We start from the raw sequence: 25,789 nt of genomic DNA on the forward strand, positions 1-25,789 counted from the left end.
AAAGGTAACAGCACTCCATGAAGTCATGCCGGCCACATGACCTTGGAGGTGTCTACGGACAATGCCGGCTCTTCGGCTTAGAAATGGAAATAAGCACCAACCCCCAGAGTCGGTCACGACTGGACTTAACGTCAGGGGAAACCTTTACCTTTACCTTTAGTTTCCATAAATCACAAGGCAAAGTGTCGGTGGGGAGAATCAGGGAGTAAAGCTTAAAAACCTGGCTCTTCCAAAAGGCCTTCGATGTTTAATTGTTGCTGGATTGATCTATCTGTCCATTCCATAATAGTCCCATTGTTGTTGTCTTGCCATTGTATACCGCACTTTATTGTCCATTCAACTGTGAAATTTCCTTTCCCCATTTCGTAATACTCTGCACTTTGCCTGGAATCTACGACTTAGTCTCCTGTTTTTAATACTGTATCCTGCTTGTTGATCTTAATTAATGCTTTTATTGATGTTGATGTTTTTACTGGGATAGTTGTTTTATTGCTTTGTTACTGTTATTTGTTTGTTTTATCGGGCCAGGCCCCTTGTAAGCCGCCCCGAGTCCCTTTGGGGAGATGGGGCGGGGTATAAAAATAGTTATTATTATTATTATTATTATTATTGACACAACGACGTTGTATGACACAGCAAACAAGATAGATATGCTGGATTTCGTTTCACAAAACCACAAGTCGAACACTTCCCAAGTGTCTAGGACTGTGTGATGTATTTTCGGATGATGCGTGCAGATCCCAGTAAGGTGGCCTTTTGCAGTTGGCAGATCGTAATTTTGTCAATGTCTATTGTTTCCAAATGCCAGCTGAGATCTTTTGGCATGGCACCCAGTGTGCCCATCACCACCGGGACCACCTGCACTGGTTTCTGCCAGAGTCTTTGAAGTTCAGTCTTGAGGTCCTGATAGCGGCTGAGTTTTTCCTGTTGTTTTTTGTCAATGCGACTGTCATCTGGGATGGCAACATCAATGATCCAAACCTTTTTCTTTTCCACAACTGTGAGGTCTGGTGTGTTGTGTTCCAGAACTTTTTCAGTCTGGATTCGGAAGTCCCACAGTATCTTTGCGTGTTCATTTTCCACGACCTTTGCTGGTTTGTGATCCCACCAGTTCTTTGCTGCTGGGAGGTGGTACTTGAGGCATAAGTTCCAATGAATCATTTGGGCCACATAGTTGTGCCTCTGTTTGTAGTCTGTCTGTGCAATTTTCTTACAGCAGCTGAGGATATGATCAATGGTTTCATCGGTTTCCTTGCACAGTCTGCATTTTGGGTCATCAGCTGATTTTTCGATCTTGGCCTGAATTGCCTTTGTCCTGATGGCTTGCTCCTGGGCTGCAAGGATCAGGCCTTCTTTCTCCTTCTTCAGGGTCCCATTCGTGAGCCAGAGCCAGGTCTTCTCCTTGTCAGCTTTTCCTTCAATTTTCCTTCAATAATAATAATTATTATTATTATTATTATTATTATTATTATTGTATAATGGTTTAAAAAGGCAACTTTTTCTAGCTCAGGTTTCATCTGGAGGTCTTCTCCAGCCTTGCTCCTATGTTTCAGAGTCTGTCCATCACCCTTGGCCTTCGCCATATCTGTGCCGCCTTGTACAAAGTGGCAACGACCGGTGCGGAAGGAGAACAAGAGGTTTTACAGCTCTTTTGGGAAGGATTTCTGCGGCTCCATTTGTCATCCCGTTGGCAGATCCTTCACTACCAGGTGGTTCTTTATAATTAAGCGTTGGGCTATTCTTGTAAAGCACACCGCATTCGGCGCTTTTTGGGCCCTTCAGCAGCACCTCCCCAAAAAGAGGTGGGGGATCTGCTCCGTTTTCAAGGCTCTCCTTGCTGAGTAAGCCCAAATCTATTTTAGCTTCCTGAGGAAAAATGTGCAGAGAAGCCCCAAAGACTCTTTCCTCCTGCTCACCTTCTCCGCTTGGACCTTTGGCTCAGCAGACTTTCAACATGTTATGTTCCTTCTTTGATTCGCACCAGAAAATTTCCCGGCTGCCTTCCCATAAAACCAGTGTCATACAATTCAAGGGTCCGCTAGTCCCCCTGGACTCTACTTTTGCAGCTACCAACCAGTTAGAAACCAGGTAAAAATCTCGTGATATTTCAGTTAGTGCAAAACAACTTAGAGCTCAAAACATGCAAAGGCACAACCAATGAAAGAAACTGATTGGAGTGGAGTATCTGAATATTTAAAAAAGAAAAACGACAAAACACTGATATAAACCCAAAATTTAAAATGATAAACAAATGAAATACAAAAGAAGAGATTCTGAAATATTATGGAGGGTAAGAAATTAGCGAACTAGAAATCAAATAAGTAGAAAAGAAGATAATGACGAGACCCAAGGACCCAAGAACACGGGAAGAAGTCAGGAGAAGAAAAGGTTAAGAAATAGAAATGGAAGAAAGAAAAGGAGAGAAACCCTATGGAACAGTCCCAGGAAGTCAATGCAAAAAAGAAACCAGATCTGTTTCTTTCTATCTTTTTCTTTGTTTCTTTTTTTTCCTTTTTTCTTTTTTTTTTCTTTTCTTGTTTTGTTTTGTTGGGTTTGGTTTTTTTTTCCTCTTTTTCTTTTTTCTTTATTTTATCTTGCTTGTTTTAAATAATTGTAAAATCATAATAAAGAGTATTTTTAATAAAAAACATGCAAAGGCACAGAAAGTTTTCCTGATCCAGTCATGTACTACAAATAACTCTCTTTCCATCAAGGTCTGGCTAAACACCCTAAAGGCACCAGAACCTATCTGGACACTAAGCAGGGTCAGTTCTGGTTAGTACTTGGATGAGAAATTGCCAGTGAATCCAAAGTCCTGTTGGGCATATATTTCAGAGGAAGCAACTGGCAAACTCGTCTCTAAGGTTTCCTTGTCTAAGAAAACCAAGGAAAATCCCAAGGCCACCATAAACCAACACCCAACTTGAAGGCACATATACCTTCTCAAATTGGTCACAGGAAATGATGCAATGTGGCTTGCAAATCCACTGCTCAATGCAGGATCTTCAGTGAAAGCATCTCCAGCAAGGAGCTATCCAGCATTTTGGGGAAGCAATCCAGAGAAGGAGACCTCAACATCACCAAAAACACTCCTACCATTTAAGAAGTTCCTTCTAACCTTCAATTGAGATGTAGCCTCGCATATCTTAAAACCAACAGACCTGGTCCTACCTTTAAAGGCAGCTGAGGATATGTTTGCCCTTTTTCTTTATCTTCTCTTCGCCTGTTGAAGCATGGCCAACTCCCTCAATCTTTTCTCATCGGTTTCCTTCTGCATCTTGGTTGCTCTTCTCAGAACCAACTCGTCTACAACATCCTTCGTAAAATGACATGCCCAGAACCGAATACAGAATATAGTGTGACTGTTACTTCTCTCAACTTGGAAACTACACCTCTATTAATGCAGCCTAAAATAGCATTTTGCATCACTTTACTGGGTCGTGTTCAACATACAGTCAACTTCCGATCAGGACGTTCTCGGTATTTCATTGCAACCCCCGTTTCTTTGTAAACGTGTCTCCATCCCAGCTTCTGTTACAGCAGCGCATCCAAGCGAGGGGCAGCTCAGGTCTCTGCTTTTAAAAGGACGAGTCCTTCTTGACACAAACTGAGGCAATCCAGAGCAGCCCAGTTATTCTGAATTTTAAGGAATGCAGGGAAAGAAAAGCAGCAAGGCCAGTTCAGCATCAGTGGGACTCTATTCTCAATGCCTTTCTCACTTCGCACTCCAGGGTCTAAATAATAATAATAATAATAATAATAATAATATGCAAGGAATGCCGTGCCAAAAGATCTCAGCTGGCATTTGGAAGCAATAGACCTTGACAAAATTACGATCTGCCAACTGCAAAAGGCCACCCTACTGGGATCTGCACGCATCATCCGAAAATACATCACACAGTCCTAGACACTTGGGAAGTGTTCGACTTGTGATTTTGTGATATGAAATCCAGCATATCTATCTTGTTTACTGTGTCATACAATAAAATAAAATAAAATAAAATAAAATAATAATGATGATGATGATGATGATGATGATGATGATGATGATGATGTGGTGATCGGCACATTGGATGCAGTGCCAAAAGATCTCAGCCAGCATTTGGAAACAATAGACATTGACAAAATTACAATCTGCCAACTGCAAAAGGCCACCTTACTGAGATCTGCACACATCATCCGAAAATACATCACACAGTCCTAGACACTTGGGAAGTGTTCGACTTGTGATTTTGTGATACGAAATCCAGCATATCTATCTTGTTTGCTGTGTCATAATAAAATAATAATAATAATAATAATAATAATAATAATAATACAGTAGAGTCTCGCTTATCCAACGTAAACGGGCCGGCAGAATGTTGGATAAGCGAATATGTTGGATAATGAGCGCTTAAGGAAAAGCCTATTAAACATCAAATTAGGTTATGATTTTACAAATTAAGCACCAAAACATGTTATACAACAAATTTGACAAAAAAAGTAGTTCAATGCTAGTAGTAATGCTATGTAGTAATTACTGTATTTACAAATTTAGCACTAAAATATCATGATATATTGAAAACATTGGCTACAAAAATGTGTTGGATAATCCAGAACGTTGGATAAGCGAGTGTTGGATAAGTGAGATTCTACTGTAATAATAACTTTATTTTTATATCTCGTCTCCATCTCCCCACAGGGACTCGGGGTGGCTAACATGGGGCCAACCAATGTAATCATAATAAAACACAATAAAAATACATACATAAACACAACATCATTAATAACAGAGCAAGCACATTTGTACACAATAACACGGCAATAAAATAAAATAAAAGGCCACGAATACTATGAAGGCATTGGATCTGTCTGATATTGGAACCTAACCAGGATCAGGCCTGGTTAATACTTGGATGGGAGACTGCTAATGAATCCAAGCTGCTCTATTTCAGAGAAAGGAACTGGCCAAACCACCTATAAGCATTCTTTGAATAAGAAAACTCTATGAAATTCGTGGAATTGCCATAAATTGACACATGCAAGATCTGACTTGGTTCCTTTCCCCAAAATGTTGCAAGCTTCACCTTCTAGAGCAGGGGTCCCCAAACTTTTTAAGCAGAGGGCCGGTCCACAATCTTTCAGACTGTTGAGGGGCTGAATTATCATTTGGAAAAAAATACAAACAAATTCCTATGCATACTGCACATGTCTTATTTGTAGTGCAACAACAACAACAACAACAAAAGAACAATACAATCTTTAAAAATGAAAACAATTTTAACCAACATAAACCTATTAGGATTTCAATGGAAAGTGTGGGCCTGCTACTGGCCAATGAGATAGTCAAGTTAATTAGGATTGTTGTTGTTGTTGTGTGCCTTCAAGTCATGTCAGACTTTGGCCGAGCCTAAGTCTAAAATTAATTATTTATTTGCTGCATTTATTTACTACATTTATATCCCACCCTTCTCACCCCGAAGGGGACTCAGAGCAGCTGTATGTACATACAATATATTATATTATTAGCATAACACAATATTAGCATTATATATTACTATATTGAACTATGCCACTATACTATTATATAATATGTAATATATAACATATAATTAATATTATTATATTATTATTATATTGTATATATATTATATATATTATTATATTATATAATTATAGTATTATATTGTACAACATAAGATTATTATCAATATTATATGTATATACAATATATTATATTATTAAAACTGATATAAAATATTATATTATAAAACTGAGGGCGAGGGCCAAGTAAATGACCTTGGAGGGCCGCATCCGGCCCCCGGGCCTTAGTTTGGGGACCCCTGCTCTACATATTGGTGTCAGTGGATGGACACGTCAAATCTTTCATATTTTTGGAAGCGGTGCAAAACTCTGCACCTGCCTTAAACCCAGGACCAGTTTAATTTATCTACATGTTTCTAGATCCTCCAGCACAACTCTATGGAACCCTTGTGCCAGAAGTCCTTCGTTTCATTAGCTTTGCTATTATCCACGGTTTCGCGGATTCACACAAAGTTTGGGGACGTATCCCCCATAGATGGGGGCTTTATTGCGCCCATGAATCATCTTATTTTGCCTACCCTTTAGGAGAAGCAATTCCTCAACAAATACTCATCCAAGAGAAAAAAAATACATATTATTCTTTTGCTGACCTGGACGTTTTTTGCCCATTTGTAGCTGCATTAATATCGCAAAACCCCGGGTGCTTTGATTAAGCGGTGTAACAGATGGGCTAATAAAGAGAGGCCGGATTGCCCCGGGGGCCACCAATTTGCTCAGTCCCTGAACTCCCAAAGTCGAAAAGGTGAACTTTTTAACAAGGGGTTCACTAAGTGTCTATGCATCAAATCAGTGTTAACAAGGAGGGGGGAAACGTAGGAGGAAGAGGCCGAAATCTGGTTGTGGGAACCAAGGGTGAAGCAAGGAACGGGGAGCAAGAACTGCGCTCCCCTCCTCTGCAGTTTGCTTGGAGTCAAATTGCTCTTTTTAATGAAACGCTCCTCCAGGACCGGAAAAAAAGGGGGAATTTCTGCTGAACCAAGGCCTTTCTTGTTTGCCCCCGCCTGCCAACTCCCCGTCCCACGGCGCCCAGCGGTTTTGGAAACATTAAGCGCAAACCCTGCAAGATATTTTGGAGGGGAAGAAGAAGCATCACAAAAAACAGGTGGACCTCAGCAAAACAAAACAAGGAGGATTCGGGAAAGAATGAAACTTCCAAGTTGGGCATGAGCAAAGTGTCAGAGTAATTTGCAGCGCAGCAGTAGTTGGATGGAGTCAGTGGAACGCAGAACGAAGAGACATCCAGAGACTTTGGTAAAACTATATACAAAGTTTTACTATATGCAGTAATAATCAAGACAAACAGACTTGCAGACGAACACAGGACTTGACACTCACTCAGAACTGAATGCAATCAGCAATGCGCACACACTTGTGTCTGGATACTCCCCAGTTCCAGCCACACATCAAAGTCATCACAGCTTCTTAGTAATTAACTCTTTACAGACTATAGTACACTCTGGATGATGCAATCAGTATGCAATACAGGAAAGACACAAATTTCATTTAAACACTACCAATACACCAATCCCACATTAACACAAAGTGTCAGCCACCCTTCTTGTTAGATCCCAGCCACCCATAGCACCAGGGCCTGCAGCGTTTCGGGACATGATGATGAGGAAGATACAAACATTCCACCCTCCATGGAGGGGCCTTTGCAGCTCTAGGTGCCCGAAGATATTGACTTTAGAGACTTACTAATTGGGGAAGATTCTTCTACTCCTCCCTCACAGATAGAGCCAAATGTGGCTGAGACACCTGAGAATGCGGGTTTTAATCGTAGAGATTTTGTGACTAGAGAGAGAAGTGCAAAACAAGGGGTCCACCGGAGATAATGGTTACTGTTCCCGTGAGAAAGTTTTGGGAGTTCGTACTCCCAAAAATGTGAACAGTCCGGAATCTGTTAAAAGTGTAGATTTCTTGCGGTGTCAACGTAGCTCTTCCTTGAGAGAGGTTTTCTCCATCTCCAGCTCTTGTTTGTTTCCAAGCCAAGTTCTCCAGTTCCAGTCGGGCCGTGCCGTGCCACGACTCTCGAGTAGACCGTGACTTTACTCCAGTTGTTTCCTTGTTCCTGATTCCAGTTTGCCTCAGCTTTGACAACTTTGCTGCTTTGTTTGCTACGAAGTTTTCCAGTGGATTAAACTCTGTTTACTACCAGCCTTGTTTCAACTCTTGGACACCTTGATTTCGTTGGAGAGCTATCGAGCTCAGTAGATTTCTTGCGGTGTCAACGTAACTCTTCCTTGAAAGAGGTTTTCTCCGTCTCCAGCTCTTGTTTGTTTCCAAGCCAAGTTCTCCAGTTCCAGTCGGGCTTTGCCGTGCCGCGATTCTCGAGTAGACCATGACTTTACTCCCGTTGTTTCCTTGTTCCTGATTCCAGTTTGCCTCCGCTTTGACAACTTTGCTGCCTTGTTTGCTACAAGGTTTTCCAGTGGATTGAACTCTGTTTACTACCAGCCTTGTTTCAACTCTTGGACATCTTGATTTCGTTGGAGAGCTATCGAGAGTAGATTTCTTGCGGTGTCAACGTAGCTCTTCCTTGAGAGAGGTTTTCCCCGTCTCAAGCTCTTGTTTGTTTCCAAGACAAGTTCTCCAGTTCCAGTCGGGCCGTGCCGTGCCGTGACTCTCGAGTAGACCGTGACTTTACTCCAGTTGTTTCCTTGTTCCTGATTCAAGTTTGACAACTTTGCTGCCTTGTTTACTACAAAGTTTTCCAGTGGATTGAACTCTGTTTACTACCAGTCTTGTTTCTCTGTTTCAACTCTTGGACACCTTGATTTCTTTGGAGAGCTATCGAGTTCTCCTTGTGGATTATAATATTGGACCTTTTTCCTTACCCATTTGGAATTACCATTGACTTTCTAAAAAGAACTACTCCTTACTCAGACTCTATACCTATTTTCCTTTGGATATATAATTGCTTTAATAAAGATATAGTGTGTTATATTGGCTCGTGTCTGGTTTTCGAGTGCTCATGCTGCCTTGGGGTGCAACACTTCTCATCCGTCATCCAACAGAGCCCATCGGGGCTTTCTGTGGTCCCCAGGACTCCGATGGTCATAAATAAATATCGGAAAGGAAACAGAAAAAAAGAAGATATTTTTTGCCACATTACCACCCCAAAGGGCCAATTTGGAACCATCCAAAGAAGAAATAAATGAGACATAACTACCATCCCTAAATTGGCCCAAGGAGGTCTAAAAGTATGGAGTAAATACATCTCAAACCCCCTATATGACGTCAGGATGGGTTGCTTATAATGGCCTCATGTTTTGCTGCCTCCAAAGAGAAAAGAAATTTTGAGGCATTTTTCTTCTACCCAAATATTCACAGACGAGACCCAAGTGCCATCCATTCCAACCCAATCTGCCATGCAGGAAGGCACAATCAAATCCCTCCCAACAGATGGCCTTCCTGTTTAAAAACCTCACGAGGATAAAAAATACACCACATTCCCAAGCTGCATAGTTTACTGTCCAACAGTTCTTGCCATCAGGATGCTTTTCCTAATGTTCAGATGGAATCTCCTTTATCGGAAATTTGAATCCATTGCTCCATTGTGTCCAAAAATAGAGTAAAATAAATGTAATAGTAACAACAATAATATAGAAAAATAATAAATGTAATAATACCAATAATAATAGAGAAAAATAATAAATGTACCATATATTCTCGAGTATAAGCTGACTCAAATATAAGCCAACCAGGACCCTCACCCGAGTATAAGCCGAGGGGAGCTTTTTCAGTCTTAAAAAAAGGGCTGAAAAACTAGGCTATTACTCGAGTATATACAGTAATTTTTATATAATTTTGTTTGACTACACGTAGTTTAATTTATTGATGTTAGACTTTAAATTGAACTTGAACACACCCATTTGTATTTTAGAAGGTTTTTATGAATGTTGATGTAAGTTAATAATTTTTAATCTGATTTATAATGTATTGTATAATTTTTATATGTGTGTTTATTGTAAGCCACCCTGAGTCCCCTCTTGAGTGAGAAGGGTGGGATATAAATGTTGTAATAAATAAATAAATTGATGTGAGGTTTTGGTGTTATTTTTATATGTGGGGTTTCTCTGGGATTTTTATGTCAGTATTTGTTTGTTTACAGAGGCATTGAATGTTTGCCATTTTATGTTGGAATCTGCCCTGAGTCCCTTTGGGGAGATAGGGCGGAATACAAATAAAGTTTTATTATTATTAGTTTTATTAAAGAACTCAAAGGTACAGAGCTTGAATATTTATTTATTTTGGAAAAATAAATTTATTTGGGAAAAATCTGGGGGACAGTTGAAAGGCTTTGGAGAGTATTTGGCTCCCGCAACTCACAGTCTGCACTTTGTCCAAGCCAAACGCCGACCCCGTTTTGAGCGACCTTGTTTTGGTTGTGCCTTTCTCTCTTCCCTGAATGACCAATGTCTCAATGTCAGGGGCCCACCGGATATTTTTTGCCAGAGGTGCTTTTCTAATGAGCAGAAAGGTGGCCTGGGTGCCACGCTACGATGCCAGCTCTGTTCCTCTTCCCGGGGCGGCAACCTTGCTAAAAATACCGTTGCCATTTGGGAATCGATAGCTTGAGGCAAAATCTCGCTGTTTTTCTTGATCGCAGAGAAAATGCTGCAAGGAGGCGTCCCTCCTTCCATAGACCTTTGCATGAGGAGTTAATGTGGATTAAAGGGTGAGCTATTTCTCATCCATCAGGTGAAAGGAGAGCGTTGGGAAAGGCTAGCATGACAACAGAGCTTTGGGATGCCCATGGATGAGAGCCACAGCAGTTCCCCTATATAAGTGAATCCAGGTTTAGTGTGAACCTTACTGGAGCTGTAAGGTAAAGGTAAAGGTTTCCCCTGACGTTAAGTCCAGTCATGTCTGACTCTGTGGGCTGGTGCTCATCTCCATTTCTAAGCTGAAGAGCCGGCGTTGTCCATAGACATCTCCAGGTCATGTGGCCGGCATGACTGCATGGAGCACCGTTACCTTCCCGCCGGAGCGTTACCTATTGATCTACTCACATTGGCATGTTTTCGAACTGCTTGGTTGGCAGAAGCTGGAGCTAACAGTGGGCGCTCACTCCGCTCCCGGGATTTGAACCTGGGACCTTTTGGTCAGCAAGTTCAGCAGCTCAGCGCTTTAACACACTTCGCCACCAGAGCTGTAAAGGATGCCAAATCCTTTCCGGAAAGGTACCTTGGACAGCTCCTCTCTATTGTGGAATAAAACCTGGAGATGGATCCATTGCTCCATTCGCAAGGAAACCATCAACCGCCACTGTTCTGGGAGCAATGGATTCAAGTTTCAGGAAAAGATTCCACTTAAAAATTAGGAAAAGCTTCCTAGTGGTAAGAAGTTATGGTCCCAAATTGGGTAGGCAAAGGTAAAGGTTTTCCCCTGACATGCCTTCTATTCCATCGTCCAAGTCTGTGGCTGAGAGTATGTGACTCAGCAAAGGTCACCCAATAGGTTTCCATGACCAAGGATTCAAACTTGGGTCTCCAGAGCCATAATCCAATGTACAAACTACTGGTTCTGAAGTGTGTCCCTTCTTAGATTAGGTCTAGTAAAGATGAAGGTTTTCCCCTGACGTTAAGTCCAGTCATGTCTGACTCTGGGGGTTGGTGCTCATCTCCATTTCTAAGCTGAAGAGCCGGCGTTGTCCATAGACACCTCCGAGGTCATGTGGCCATTGGCATGACTGCATGGAGCGCCGTTACCTTCCCGCCGGAGCAGTACCTATTGATCTACTCACATCAACATTTTTTCGAACTGCTAGGTTGGCAGAAGCTGGAGCAACAGCAGGCGCTGACTCCACTCCCGGGATTTGAACCTGGGCCCTTCTGGTCTGCAAGTTCAGCAGCTCAGTGCTTTAACACACTTTGCCACCGGGGTCTACGTTATCATATAATTCAGTTTCTGATCCAACTGGATCATATGAGTCTACACTGCCATATAATCCAGTTCAAAGCAGATCATTTGACATCAGAAACTGGATTATATGGCAGTGTTGATGGGGCTGACTTGAAACTTTACAGAAAGGATTACAGCAGAAGCCCGACTTCTCACACACCTGAAACCAACCAAGGCCAAATGAAGAGCTCTGCTTATACATTAATGGGTCCAAATCAGCAGCAATCAGCACACCTTTTATGGGGGAAAAAACTTTTTGCATATTTATATGCTTTTTTCTCACCAAAAATAACCCAGCCCAGAGAGAAGGAGAGCGGCATCCATGGCACGGGGAGCCGTAACACCTGCTCTTTGATTTATAGCTTTCCTGCTTTCTTCAAAACCTGCCGCAACCCCGATACTCCGAGAGGATGAGATAACTAATTAGGTGGAAAAAGAGGGAAAGTCATCACGGATTTGGGAGCCTCGACACCAGCTTTTGTGCCTCCTCAGTCCACATGATTTGGTCCCTAAAAAGTTCATAGAATCCTAGAGTTGGGACTCCCAAAGGCTATCCTATCCAACCCTTGCCATGTCACAATCTATATTATTATTATTATTATTATTATTATTATTATTATTATTATTATTATTATTGACATCCCAACAGTCGTCCAGTCCAACCCCATTCTGCCATATTGGAAGTCACAATCTTATTATTATTATTATTATTATTATTATTATTATTATTGACATCCCAACGGTCGTCCAGTCCAACCCCATTCTGCCATATTGGAAGTCACAATCTTATTATTATTATTATTATTATTATTATTATTAATATTATTGAGACACCAAGGGCCATCCAGTCCAACCCCATTCTGCCATTACCACCAATGGCACAAAACTTTTCATGTTTTTCATTAGCCAGATGAAAATTTGTGTCATATAGGCGGCCCATTTTCATTAGAGGGAACCAAATATGAAAATGAGACGACACGAATGAAACGACACAAAACGGACAGCAATTCCATACAAAAGCACAACACTACTGTTCACTATCAATCCGAAAGCAGCCTGTGGCAGAATCACATTTCCGTCCACTTCTCAAATGTTGTGTATTTTAAGAGGAAAGACCCCATTGACCTTTCTTTTCCAGATCCAGATGATGTGCTCTGAAAAGTGGCACTCTCATATATATATATATACAGTAGATTCTCACTTATCCAAGCTTCACTTATCCAAGCTTCTGGATTATCCAAGCCATTTTTGTAGTCAATGTTTTCAATATATCGTGATATTTTGGTGCTAAATTCGTAAATACAGTAATTATAACATAACATTACTGCTTATTGAACTACTTTTTCTGTCAAATTTGTTGTATAACATGATGTTTTGGTGCTTAATTTGTAAAATCAGATCCTAATTTGATGTTTAATAGGCTTTTCCTTAATCCCTCCTTATTATCCAAGGTATTCGCTTATCCAAGCTTCTACCGGCCCGTTTAGCTTGGATAAGTGAGACTCTACTGTACTTCTGGGTAAACTTCCCGTTTTAAAAAAGGAATATTATAAACACAAGCCACGGGTCCAAAATTACCCTCGAGTTGAATGAACTTTTCAAGTTGAGGCCGTCCCGTTTTGCAGCGTGAAAGAGATTAAGATGCTAATCTTTTGTTATGAAAGCCATCAGCCGCTCTCCAAACTCCGTTGGCTTCGGAGAGCCTTCGGATGAGATTTTTCACCAGATTTGAGTAGACGTTTGACTCCTTAAGTTGATCCTTAACTCATCCTCAATGCTGATAAGGAGACATTGACTGAAGAGGGAGGAAGAAAGAGAAGCAAGAAGAATGGGTCAGGTTTGGGGGCCTGGGATTCCTTTACTCTAGAAGAGCCAGGAGGCTGTCCAATATCTTGAGCTAAGCAGGCATTTCCAAACTCAGGCCTGACAAATGGATTCCACTTGAGAAATGAGAGAAGCCAATGTGCTACTCTACAAAGACTTGAATATTGTCTGCAAACAAATCACCACTGGAATCCTGTTGGAGCCTTGAGTCAACAGTGTCATGCGGCAGCGAACAAAGCCAATGCGATTCTAGGCTGCATCAATAGGCATCTAGGGCATTAGTTTTCAAATTGTGTATCAGAACACACAACTATGCCTAGGTGTGTCACCTAAAAATGCCCAAACAAAGTCAGTGCCCCCAAAGGGCATCTAGTCCAGCCCCCTTCATCCAGGCAGGAAGACACAGTCAAAGCCCTCCCAACAGACAACCATTTAGTCTCAGAGAAGGAGACTCCACTGGAAGATTCCCCCAGATAGCATCGAATCCAACCCCCTTCATCCAGGCAGGAAAACACACTCAAAGCCCTCCTGACAGATGGACATCCAGCCTCCATTTAAAAACCTTCAGAGAGGCTTAATCCCTACAGAAACAGCGTACTGGCGATGTTCAAGTGTGGCTACTGTTATAATGTTTATAATTTGTACAATTTGCGGATTGACTTGCAGCCATTATCACTCCGATGGATACATTTCTTAGTGCTTCCTAAGGTTTCGTTGGTGACCGCGATGACTGATGAGGAAAGTTAAGGAAAGCTGACGTATGGTTCTGGAACTCCACAAAATGGAAATGGAGAAAAGGCAGGAAACAGAAAAGATGTTGGTTAGATCAAAATGCCAGGAAATAAATCACGATGGAAAGCATTGGCCACATTCACAGATCACGGCAAACCAGGGTCCCTGGATAATGCTGAATAATCTCATCATTCTGCATAAGATTCACACAATTTCAAGTCCTTGTTCAACGAGGTGAACAAACATGAAAAACAATAACTTTGCGTTGTGTCTGGGCTCCAAACCATCTCTTCCCCCAACAAGCCAGGATTGCAAACCAGCAAGAAGCCAAGATTTGTTGCTGGCTTTCAAAATATTATATGAGAAAAAGAAATCAGAATATTGAGGTTAGAAGTCATGCCAAAGTACCACTTCTGGATCTCTACGATTTGATGAATTCCCGGGCTTGTGATTACATATGGATACGGCCATCAACTGGCCTTGCTCCATCATGAGATCTTCAAAACAGCCTCCTCTAATAAAAGACATATGATACAGAAGGCATAGCTGGATATACAAATATCAGAGGACCAGTTCTATCTGTGCCAAAAATCAATAACACACCATCCATTTGACCCAGTTCTTTGCCGAATCCTAGACATCGCCGGCAACAAGGGAATTCTCGAGGTCTCCAAGTCTGCCGTAAACCGGCTTAGCATTAACCAAATACTTTAATCTCTATTTATTTTACTTGCCGTATATAAAGGCTGCTCTCTAATGAAATGGAAGCATAAGACAATAAAACCGAGTAATTTTTAAAATGCAAGCAACTATAAATGCCTTAGGAGTTTGGGAATAAGTTAAACTCACAGGCGCAACACACACTATTTTTAAACGGTTTTTAAAATCTTCGGTATTGCATGATCGTCTCTGGGCCGACATACAACTTTGCAAAGACTCAAAGAGAAGCCTAAAATATCATTTTTTACTATTTAAAAAATGATTGTATTATCCTGCCTTTTAGCTACATTTCTTCCCTGGCAAAAAGCAATGTAGATAACTGGAATGTCTTGGGAACCAAGGGTGCATCCACACTGCAGAATGAATGCAGTTTGACATAGATGTGGGCGAAACGTCAGGAGAGAATACTTCTAGAACATGGCCATACAGCCCTGAAAACATACAACAACTCAGTTTGACACTACTTTAAACACCATGGCTCAATGCTATGGAATCCTAGCCGTTATAGTTTGGAGAAGTACCAGCAGCCTTTAGCAGAGAAAGACCATGTCAAACTACAACTCCCAGGGGTCCACAGCATTGAGCCATGGCAATTAAAGTGGAGTCAAACCGCATTAATCCTACAGTGTAGATATCCCCTGGGACGGCATATGTGAGCTTGTTAAACAACCCAGAATCATGTAGCACCTTTAAGAGGGCTAGATTAATTATAGTATAAACTCATATGGATTATAACCTTCATGCTGTAATAAATTAGCTAGTGCTAAAGTAGTTTCAATGGGCTGAAATTGGCTAGCACAGCAACCCCTTTGAGCAAATCAGCTACGTACCTCCTTCCCATACTCTAATCATGAGCTGAGCTCATGATGGTGCCTATATCTACCCACTTCCCTATTCTATCTTAGTGATAAAATATTGCAACGTAGGCCAGTTTTAGTTGGCCTTGGGGATCCTGGGTGCACGCATGTCCTTGGAGATGGTCAGAGGGAGTGACACCTGGCCCAGGGACGAGGCTCACTAGGTGGCCATTCACCCATGGGTTACATGTTATGTGTTTACATGTTTTCCCTGTACAGTTCTTTCAATAAATTGGTCAGAAAATGGCCCTTTAGATCATGCATGGGCAAACTAAAGCTCAGGGCCGGATGTGGCCTCCTGGGCGCTTACCTCAGGCCCTCCTCATTTTCCCTAACCTCTCAGCATAAAGTCACGATGGTCCGCTGCATCCTTATGCGGAAAGGATGGAGGAAGAAGGCATGCAGTTGCTAAGAGCCCTCTGGAGAGCTCTCAGCCACAGCATGTCTCGCCCTCCTCCCGACATGTGAGTGTGAGTGACCCTGTTCTTATGCCGAGGGCAGCATGAGGAAGGGACGCAGCAGCTAAGAGCTCTCCAGGGTGCTCTCAGCTGTTGCCTGTCTTGCCCTCCTCCCAGCATAATGCCAAAAGGACAACCCGAAGATTGGGAGAGGATGACCCAGCAGTTGCTGCATGTCTCATTTTCCTCCCGGCATGAGGATCAGGCAAGCAACCCCATCCTTATGCCAGGACGACAACCTGAGAATGACCTGGGCCTTATACCAAGAGGCCTGAGGAGGACACGTAGTAGCTAAGAGCCCTCCAGAGCACTCGTGGCTGTCGCCTGTCTCGCCCTCCTCCCAGCATAATGCCAAATGGACAACCCGAAGATTGGGAGAGAATGATGGGACAGTTGCTGCATGTCTCATTTTCCTCCCGGCATGAGGATCAGGCAAGCAACCCCATCCTTATGCCAGGACGACAACCTGAGAATGACCTGGGCCTTATACCAAGAGGCCTGAGGAGGACACGTAGTAGCTAAGAGCCCTCCAGAGCACTAGTGGCTGTCGCCTGTCTCGCCCTCCTCCCAGCATAATGCCAAATGGACAACCCGAAGATTGGGAGAGAATGATGGGACAGTTGCTGCATGTCTCATTTTCCTCCCGGCATGAGGATCAGGCAAGCAACCCCATCCTTATGCCAGGACGACAACCTGAGAATGACCTGGGCCTTATACCAAGAGGCCTGAGGAGGACACGTAGTAGCTAAGAGCCCTCCAGAGCACTAGTGGCTGTCGCCTGTCTCGCCCTCCTCCCAGCATAATGCCAAATGGACAACCCGAAGATTGGGAGAGAATGATGGGACAGTTGCTGCATGTCTCATTTTCCTCCCGGCATTAGGATCAGGCAAGCAACCCCATCCTTATGCCAGGAGTAAAACCTGAGAATGGCCTGGGCCTTATGCTGAGAGGGTGGCCTGAGGATGGCACGCAGCAGCTAAGAGCCCTCCAGAGCACTGTCGGCTGTCGCCTGTCTCACCCTCCTCCCAGGATAATGCCAAAAGGACAACTCGAAGATCAGTAGGATCGGGGCAGTTGCTGCATGTCTCATTTTCCTCACGGCATTAGGATCAGGCAAGCAACCCCATCCTTATGCCAGGAGGACAACCTGAGGATGACCCGGGCCCTGCCCCACTCCCTCCCAGCCAGGCCATCTCTGTTAGGCCCGCAATGCGACCCCAAGGCAAAAAAGTTTGCCTATGCCTAAGGACTTCATCACACTAGAGCTTGCATCCACTTTAAATCCACATTAGGGATTTAGCTCGGCCAGAGCTTGAACTTCACCAAACTACAAACTCCAGAATTCTGCATGAGGCAGAAGCTGGATTTAAAGTAGATACATGCTCTAGTGTGATGAGAAAGTATTAGATCAATGTTCTTGTGTCTGGTCTTTTTATTTCATGGTAAGAGTTCAAAAGATCATTTTGAATTCTGCTCCTGACTTCTGGAATATTGCCTATCTCTCGCAATTGGCCAGGAAAGGTTTGATTGTAGGGTTGTTAAATGTTTTCCGGGCTGTATGGCCATGTTCCAGAAGTATTATCTCCTGAAGTTTCGCTCACATCTATGTCAACTTCCAAGGATGCCTGCCAGGATGACGTTTCGCCCACATCTATGGCAGGCATCCTCGGAGGTTGACATAGATGTGGGCGAAACGTCAGGAGAGAATACTTCTGGAACATGGCCATACAGCCCGGAAAACATACAACAATCCTGTGACCCCGGCCATGAAAGCCTTCGACAACATAAGTTTGATTTGTTTGGCTGCCTGGCGGAAGGGGATTGGTTTGGATGGTCCCCTCCAACTCCACACTGCAGAATGAATGCAGTTTGACACTACAGTAGAGTCTCACTTGTCCAACATAAACGGGCCGGCAGAACGTTGGATAAGCGAATATGTTGGATAATAAGGAGGGATTAAGGAAAAGCCTATTAAACATCCAATTAGGTTATGATTTTACAAATTAAGCACCAAAACATCATGTTAGACAACAAATTTGACAGAAAAGGTAGTTCAATACGCAGTAATGCTATGTAGTAATTACTGTATTTACGAATTTAGCACCAAAATATCACGATGTATTGAAAACATTGACTACAAAAATGCATTGGATAATCCAGAACGTTGGATAAGCGAGTGTTGGATAAGTGAGATTCTACTGTACTTTAAACACCATGGCTCAATGCTATGGCATCTTAGCCATTATAGTTTGGAGAAGTACCAGCAGCCTTTGGCAGAGAAAGACCATGTCAAACTACAAATCCAAGGCGTCCATAGCATTGAGCCATGGGAGTTAAAGTGGAGTCAAACCACATTAATCCTACCATGTAGATATCCCCTGGGACAGCATACGTGAGCTTATTAAACAACCCAGAACCGTGTAGCACCTTTAAGAGGGCCAGATTAATTAATTAATCTATGTATATAAAAGAGTGATGGAATCCCGGCGACCGACAAAACAACAAAACTACAGGCCCCCCAACCTCAAAATTTGACAACACAACCCATCATCCACGCCTCCAGGTTGATACAACAAAATGAAAAGAAAAATAAAGTCCTAATTAGAGGGAGAGGAATAATTGTTTTTATCCAATTGCTGCCAGTTAGAAGGCTAAGCTCTGCCCACTTGGTCTCCTAGCAACCCACTCAGCCCAGGGGACAGGCAGAATTAGGCCTCACTTAGGCAGCTTCTGCCAACCCTAAAGTTCAAAAACATGCAAATGAGAGTACATGAATAGGTACTGCTCCGGCGGGAAGGTAACGGCTCTCCATGCAGTCATGCCGGCCACATGACCTTGGAGGAGTCTAGGGACAATGCCAGCTCTTTAGCTTAGAAATGGAGACCCTCAAAGTCAGACATGACTGAACTTAATGTCAGGGGAAAACCTTTACCCTTTACCTTAACTACCACCAATTCCTCAATACTTTATTTCCCATACCACCAGACTTCGGCACAGCAATGCGTGGCCGGGCACAGCTAGTTATAGTATAAACTCATATAGATTATAATCTTCATGCTGTAATAAATTAGCTAGTGCTAAAGTAGTTCCAAGGTATATTTTAGTATATTCCGGGATGCTATGCCAAGGGTCCCGGGAGTGTGGCCTGGGGAGAGGGGTCTGCGTGACTCACATGAAGGCGTGGTAGATGAAGGCCCAGCCGCGGGGTCTCTCCAAGACGTTGTAGAGGCAGTTCTGGAGGCGGCGGTAGCGCTTGTGCGAGGCGGAGGAGCGGGCGGCGGAGCCCCCCGGGGGGACGGGCAAAGGGGTGCCCAGGAGCCCCAGGCGCCGGGGGCTGGTGGTGGCCGTGGGGGGCGCCGAGGAGGAAGCAGCGGCCGGGGTCCCGTCTCCGCTCTCGGTCTGGACGGCGGTGAGGGCCACGAACTCCCCGCGGGGCTGGGCTTCCCCGGAGAGAGGGGCCGGCGAGCCTCCCGACGCTCCGGCCATGGCGCTTGGGGCAGAAGTGGCTCAAGGCATCGGAGGAGGAGGAAGAGACGCGCCTCAGCCCGGCGGCATGGCCCCTCCGACGGCTCCGCGTCGCCTTCCACGTCTCCTCGACGGCCTCCTCTTCCTCCTGCGACTCTCCCAGGTCTCCACAACTCCAGCCGCGCGCTTTCCCCAAAAGGCGCTCCCCGCTCCAAGGCGCGGCGAAGCTCTCTCTCCAAAGCGAAACTCTCGTCTCGCTCGCCTTTGCGCCCCCCTCCTCCCCAGCCTTCAAGGCATCCGGGGAAAGTCGGGGGGCCCTCAAGAGAGAGAGGGGGGCCCCAAGAGTCGGGCGTTTGCTTCCGAGGCGCCTGGGTTCAGGGCTTCTCCTCCGACTCTCCGCCCAAGTTGAGAAGAGTCCCTGGTTGCGCGCCCGCCTCGCGCCGGAAGGGTTTGGGAGAAGGAGACTTCGCTGCTGTTGCTTTTGCTGCTCCCGTGGCCGGCCTCTCTTCCTTCTCCTTCTCCCTCTCCATCCTCCGGGGTCTCTCCACCTGCCTTTTGCTGCTTCCCAGGCTCACATGGCATCTCCACCCTCCCAGCTGCCTCCTTTCCTCCTCTTCTCCGCTCTCTCCTTCTCTCTCTGCTCCCCGCCTTGCTCCTCGGCCTCTCCCCGCCTCCCAGTGGTTTCCTGGCTCATTTAAAGAGTCCCAACATCTTAAAGTTAAGACTATAGGAAGGTAACTTTCTGTTGAACACTGGAAGGAATTTCTTGAGGGTAAGTGGTCCAAAATGAAGTTCAACAGGGACAAATGCAAGATACTTCACTTCGGCAGAAAAAATGAAATGCAAAGATACAGAATGGGGGGACAATGCCTGGCTCGACAGCAGTACCTGTGAAAAAGACCTTGGAGTAGACAACAAGTTAAACATGAGACTACAATGTGATGCGGCGTCGAAAAAAGCCAATGGGATTCTGGCCTGCATCAATAGGGGTACAGCGTTTAGATCCAAGGAAGTCATGCTTCCCCTTATTCTATTCTGCCTTGGTCAGACCACACCTGGAATCACACTGTGTCCAATTCTGGGCACCGCAATTACTGTTCAATCTGCATCTATTTTCCTAAAACCATTAGCCTTGGTCTTATCCTTTGGGACAGTAAAGAACAATGTGGCCTCCTCCTATCTGGAGGTATTTCAAGAATGCAGTCATGCTACCGCTCAGATCTTCTCTTCACCCGGCTGAACACACCCAACTTTAACTTCTCTGTGTCTTTTTTATCCTCTATACTACTTATCATCCTCATTGCCCTTTTCTGAACTCTATAGAGGACCCTCCAGATGCTAGAATTCAACCGACCATGGACTATTATTCAAAACTTCATAGTAACAGTTCCTAACACAAAAACATAATGATCTTCTCGTCAGGTTTTCTTGGCAAGATTTATTGCAAGCATTATGGTTAGAATAAAGGATGGTTTGTTTGAAAAGCAGCAAGGACATTTTGGACCTTTGTTTAGATGGGATCATTTGGGATGCATTGTGCTTTGCTTCATTGCTATCAACTTAGGTGTTTGAAAAGCCGAAATTACCTCAAAGGAAGACCCAAAATGGTTCTACAACAGTGGTTCTCAACCTGAGGGTCCCCAGATGTTTTTGGCCTATAACTCCCAGAAATCCCAGCCAAAGTTTACTAGCTGTTAGGATATCTGGGAGCTAAAGGCCAAAAAATTCTGGAGACCCCAGGTCGAGAACCACTGTCCTACATCTATCCTGTTCTATATGAAGTACAACCTACCAGTCATCCGTAAATCTTCCTTCTTTCTCATTGGATTGTGCTCCACTTTCACAGCAACGAATTGATCCTACAGCTGGATAAGTCTTGGTCTTTACATCAGGGGTCCCCAAACTAAGGCCCGGGGGCAGGATGTGGCCCTCCAAGGTCATTTACCTGGCCCCTGTCCTAAACTTTAGACTTAGGGGTTGACTTAAGTCTACCTGATCTTTGGAGGTCTTTTTGCTTACCTATGGTCTTATGAGATCATCTAGATGGTCTTTGAAGATCTCTTTGCTTAGCTACGGCCTTATGAGACCATCCAGATGGCTTTTGGAGGTCACTTTTCTTACCTATGGTCCTATGAGACCGTCTAGATGGCCTTTGAGGGTCCCTTTCCTTACCTATGGTTTTATGAGATTGTCTAGATGGCCTTTGGGGGACCCTTTCCTTCTCTATGGTCTTATGAAACCATCTAGATGGTCTTGGAGGGCCCCTTTCCTTATCTATGGTCTTCTGATGGCCTGATGAGATCATCTAGATGGCCTTTGAGGGTCCCTTTCCTTAACTATGGTCTTCTGATGGCCTGATGAGATCATCTAGATCAGGGGTCCCCAAACTAAGGCCCGGGGGCCGGATGCGGCCCTCCGAGGTCATTTACCTGGCCCCCGCACTCAGTTTTATAATATAATATATTGTATATACATATAATATTGAAAATAATATTATAATGTAATACAATATAACACTAATAATAATACCATATAATAGTATTATATTCTATATTACATATAATATTACTAATAATATTACAGTATAGTGGTATAGTTCAATATAGTAATATATAATGCTAATATTGTGCTAGGCTAATAATATAATATATTGTATGTACATATAATTTGTAAGCCACTCTGAGTCCCCTTTGGGGTGAGAAGGGTGTGATACAAATGTAGTAAATAAATGCAGTAAATAAATAAATAAATTTTAGACTTAGGCTCGCCCAAAGTCTGAAATGACTTGAAGGCACACAACAACAACAACAACCCTAATTAACTTGACTATCTCATTGGCCAGAAGCAGGACCACACTTCCCATTGAAATCCTGATAAATGTATGTTGGTTAAAATTGTTTTTATTTTTAAATATTGTATTGTTCTTTCATTGTTCTTGTTGTTGTTGTTTTTGCACTACAAATAAGACATATGCAGTGTGCATTGGAATTTGTTTGTATTTTTTTTTCAAATGATAATCTGGCCCTTCAACAGTCTGAAGGATTGTGGACCGGCCCTCGGATTAAAAAGTTTGAGGACCCCTGGTCTAGATGGTCTTTGAGGGTCCCTTTCCTTAACTATGGTCTTCTGATGGCCTGATGAGATCATCTAGATCAGGGGTCCCCAAACTTTTTATGCAGAGGGCCAGTCCACAATCCTTCAAACTGTTGAGGGGCCAAATTATCATTTGAAAAAAAAAATACAAACAAATTCCGATGTACACTACACATGTCTTATTTGTAATGCAAAACAACAACAAGAACAATGAAATAACAATGAAAAAGCAATACAATATTTAAAAATAAAAACAATTTTAACCAACATACATTTATCAGGATTTCAATGGGAAGTGTGGGCCTGCCTCTAGCCAATGAGATAGTCAAGTTAATTAGGATTGTTGTTGTGTGCCTGCAAGTCATTTCAGACTTTGGGCGAGCCTAAGTCTAAAATTTATTTATTTATTTGCTATATTTATTTACTACATTTGTATCACACCCTTCTCACCCCAAAGGGGACTCAGAGTGGCTTACAAATTATATGTACATACAATATGTTATATTATTAGCATAGCACACTATTAGCATTATATATTGCTATATTGAACTATACCACTATACTGTAATATTATTAGTAATATATAACATATAATTAATATTATTATTATTGTTTTATTCTACTACATTATAATATTATTATCCATATTATATGTATATACAATATATTATATTATAAAACTGAGGGCGGGGGCCAGGTAAATGACCTTGGAGGGCCGCATCCGGCCCCCGGGCCTTAGTTTGGGGACCCCTGATCTAGATGGCCTTTGAGGGTCCCTTTCCTTACCTATGGTCTTATGAGACCATCTAGTTGGTCTTTGGAGGTCTCTTTCCTTACCCATGGTCTTATGAGATCATCTAGATCAGGGGTTCCCAAACTAAGGCCCGTGGGCCGGATGCGACCTTCCAAGGTCATTGACCTGGCCTCTGTCCTAAACTTTAGACTTCAGGTTGACCTAAGTCTGAAATGACTTGAAGGCACACAACAACAACAATCTTAATCTTGGACTATTTCATCATAGTCCGGCCCCCTAACAGTCTGAGGGACTGTGAATTGGCCCTCCACTTAAAAAGGTTGAGGACCCCTGCCTTACATGGTGAAGCTGGAGACCTTCTTCTGTTGTATCATTGGGTGATCCAGATTAAATTCTGCCCCTTGCTTGTAGCCACTGTTCCTCTGTTGCCAGGTTGCAGAGAAATCCCTCGTGATTTTGGGTTTAACTTCCTAAGCTGTGGGTCAGGCATTTCCCCCAAGTGCACCCCCGGGACCCCGTTCACCCAAAGCCACAAGGCAGAGGAATGAAAATTAAAGGCCCGATGCGTTAGTGAATTATTCATGGTGCGGTTGAGGGGAGCTGGCACCGGTGCCCAGCCCTAATGAGCAACGCTGTGTTCCGAAGGCACTTAGAAACACAGGCCATAAAAACATCAATAAGTAATACCTCTGCCACCTTCTACCTTCTCCGCCCAATAAAAAGGGGCTTGTGAGGAGGGGAAAATGGAGCAGAAGCAATCGTAGGGCATCCAAGAGAAACCAAATGGGGAGAAAACCAGAGGCAGACAAGGAGCAGATGCCGGCAAATGTCTCTATTTACTAGCCTACACTTCTTCCTGGATAGATCCCCTTTGGTGCCAGGGTTTACGCATTTGCTTTGTTGGTTTGATCTGACGAAGATGACTTGCAAAAACTTTTCCCCTCTTTCTTTCCTTTAACTTAATGGTTGCCGTGTTTCCATATTCACTTAATATGAGCCTCCGGTGGCACAGCGCTGAGCTGCTGAACTTACGGACTGAAAAGTCCCAGGTTCAAATCCGGGGAGTGGAGTGAGCACCTGCTGTTAGCCCCAGCTTCTGCCAACCTTGCAGTTCGAAAACATGCCAATGTGAGTAGATCAATAGGTACCGCTCTGGTGGGAAGGTAACTGCGCTCCATGCAGTCATGCTGGCCACATAACCTTGGAGGTGTCTACGGACAATGCCGGCTCTTCAGCTTAGAAATGGAGATTTGTTTATTTATTTATTTATTTGCTACATTTATATGCCACCTTCTCACCCCGAAGGGCTTACAAATTAAATTTACATACAATATTTTATTATTAGCATAGTACAATACTGGCAATAAATTACTATATTTATAAATTACTATATTGTACTACCGTGTTTCCCTGAAAATAAGCCAGTGTCTTATATTAATTTTTGCTCCCAAAGATGCTCTAGGTCTTATTTTCAGGGGAGGTCTTATTTTTCCATGAAGAAGAATTCACATTTATTGTTGAACAACAAAAATGAACATTTATTATATACTGTACAGTAGTTGTCATCACAAACCAGCATATCCAGATAAACTGTGAATCCTATCAAGAATTTCTTGTTACTACCATTATTTCCATGTACAACACTTTATGGTACGTACATTTACCGATCCTGTGTGCTCTGGTGTTCTGTTCGGAGGTCATGCTTCCAAACAAAATCTTTTCTAGGTCTTACTTTTGGGGGAGGCCTTATATTTAGCAATTCAGCAAAACTTCTACTAGGTCTTATTTTCTGGGGATGTCTTATTTTAGGGGAAACAGGGTATATAAATCTATGGTAATATTATTAGTAATATTACATGTAAAATGTAATATATAATTAATATTATTATATTGTATTATTAGGAGCCTCTGGTGGCCTAGGGGATAAAAGCCTCGTGACTTGAAGGTTGGGTTGCTGACCTGAAAGCTGCCAGGTTCGAATCCCACCCGAGAGTGTGGATGAGCTCCCTCTATCAGCTCTAGCTCCATGCGGGGACATGAGAGAAGGATGGTAAAACATCAAAACATCCGGGCGTCCCCTCGGCAACGTCCTTGCAGCCGGCCAATTCTCTCACACCAGAAGCAACTCCAGTTGCTCCTGACATGAAAAAAATGTATTATTAGTATATTGTATTACAATATAATATTATGAACATTATATGTAATGAGATGAGCACTGACCTCCAGAGTTGGACAGAACTGGACTTAATGTCAGGGGAAACCTTTACCTTTACCTTAATGTATATTCTGCCTGTCTCCCGAATGGGACCCAAAGCAGCTCACCACATGGATTAAGGCAAGGAAATCCCTAAAGGAATCACCTCTAAAGATATGTTAAAAATCAAGACAGTGTCATG

General features: G+C 43.2%; 1 protein-coding gene across 3 annotated transcripts in view; it reads right to left on the reverse strand.

Annotated features, from left to right (window-relative positions):
* kcnq4 (potassium voltage-gated channel subfamily Q member 4) overlaps positions 1–19,693 on the reverse strand; it is an 81,416-nt gene extending 61,723 nt beyond the window's left edge. For all 3 annotated transcript variants that reach the window (XM_016996326.2, XM_062962296.1, XM_062962295.1), the window contains exon 1: positions 19,254–19,693. In XM_016996326.2, the coding sequence (XP_016851815.2) occupies positions 19,254–19,567 (314 nt within the window). In that variant the 5' untranslated portion in view covers positions 19,568–19,693. The remainder of the gene's footprint in view (positions 1–19,253) is intronic.
* Positions 19,694–25,789: the final 6,096 nt, after the last annotated feature.

This window comes from Anolis carolinensis, unplaced genomic scaffold (genome assembly GCF_035594765.1).
Source record: "Anolis carolinensis isolate JA03-04 unplaced genomic scaffold, rAnoCar3.1.pri scaffold_10, whole genome shotgun sequence".
Classification (NCBI taxonomy): Eukaryota; Metazoa; Chordata; class Lepidosauria; order Squamata; family Dactyloidae; genus Anolis; species Anolis carolinensis.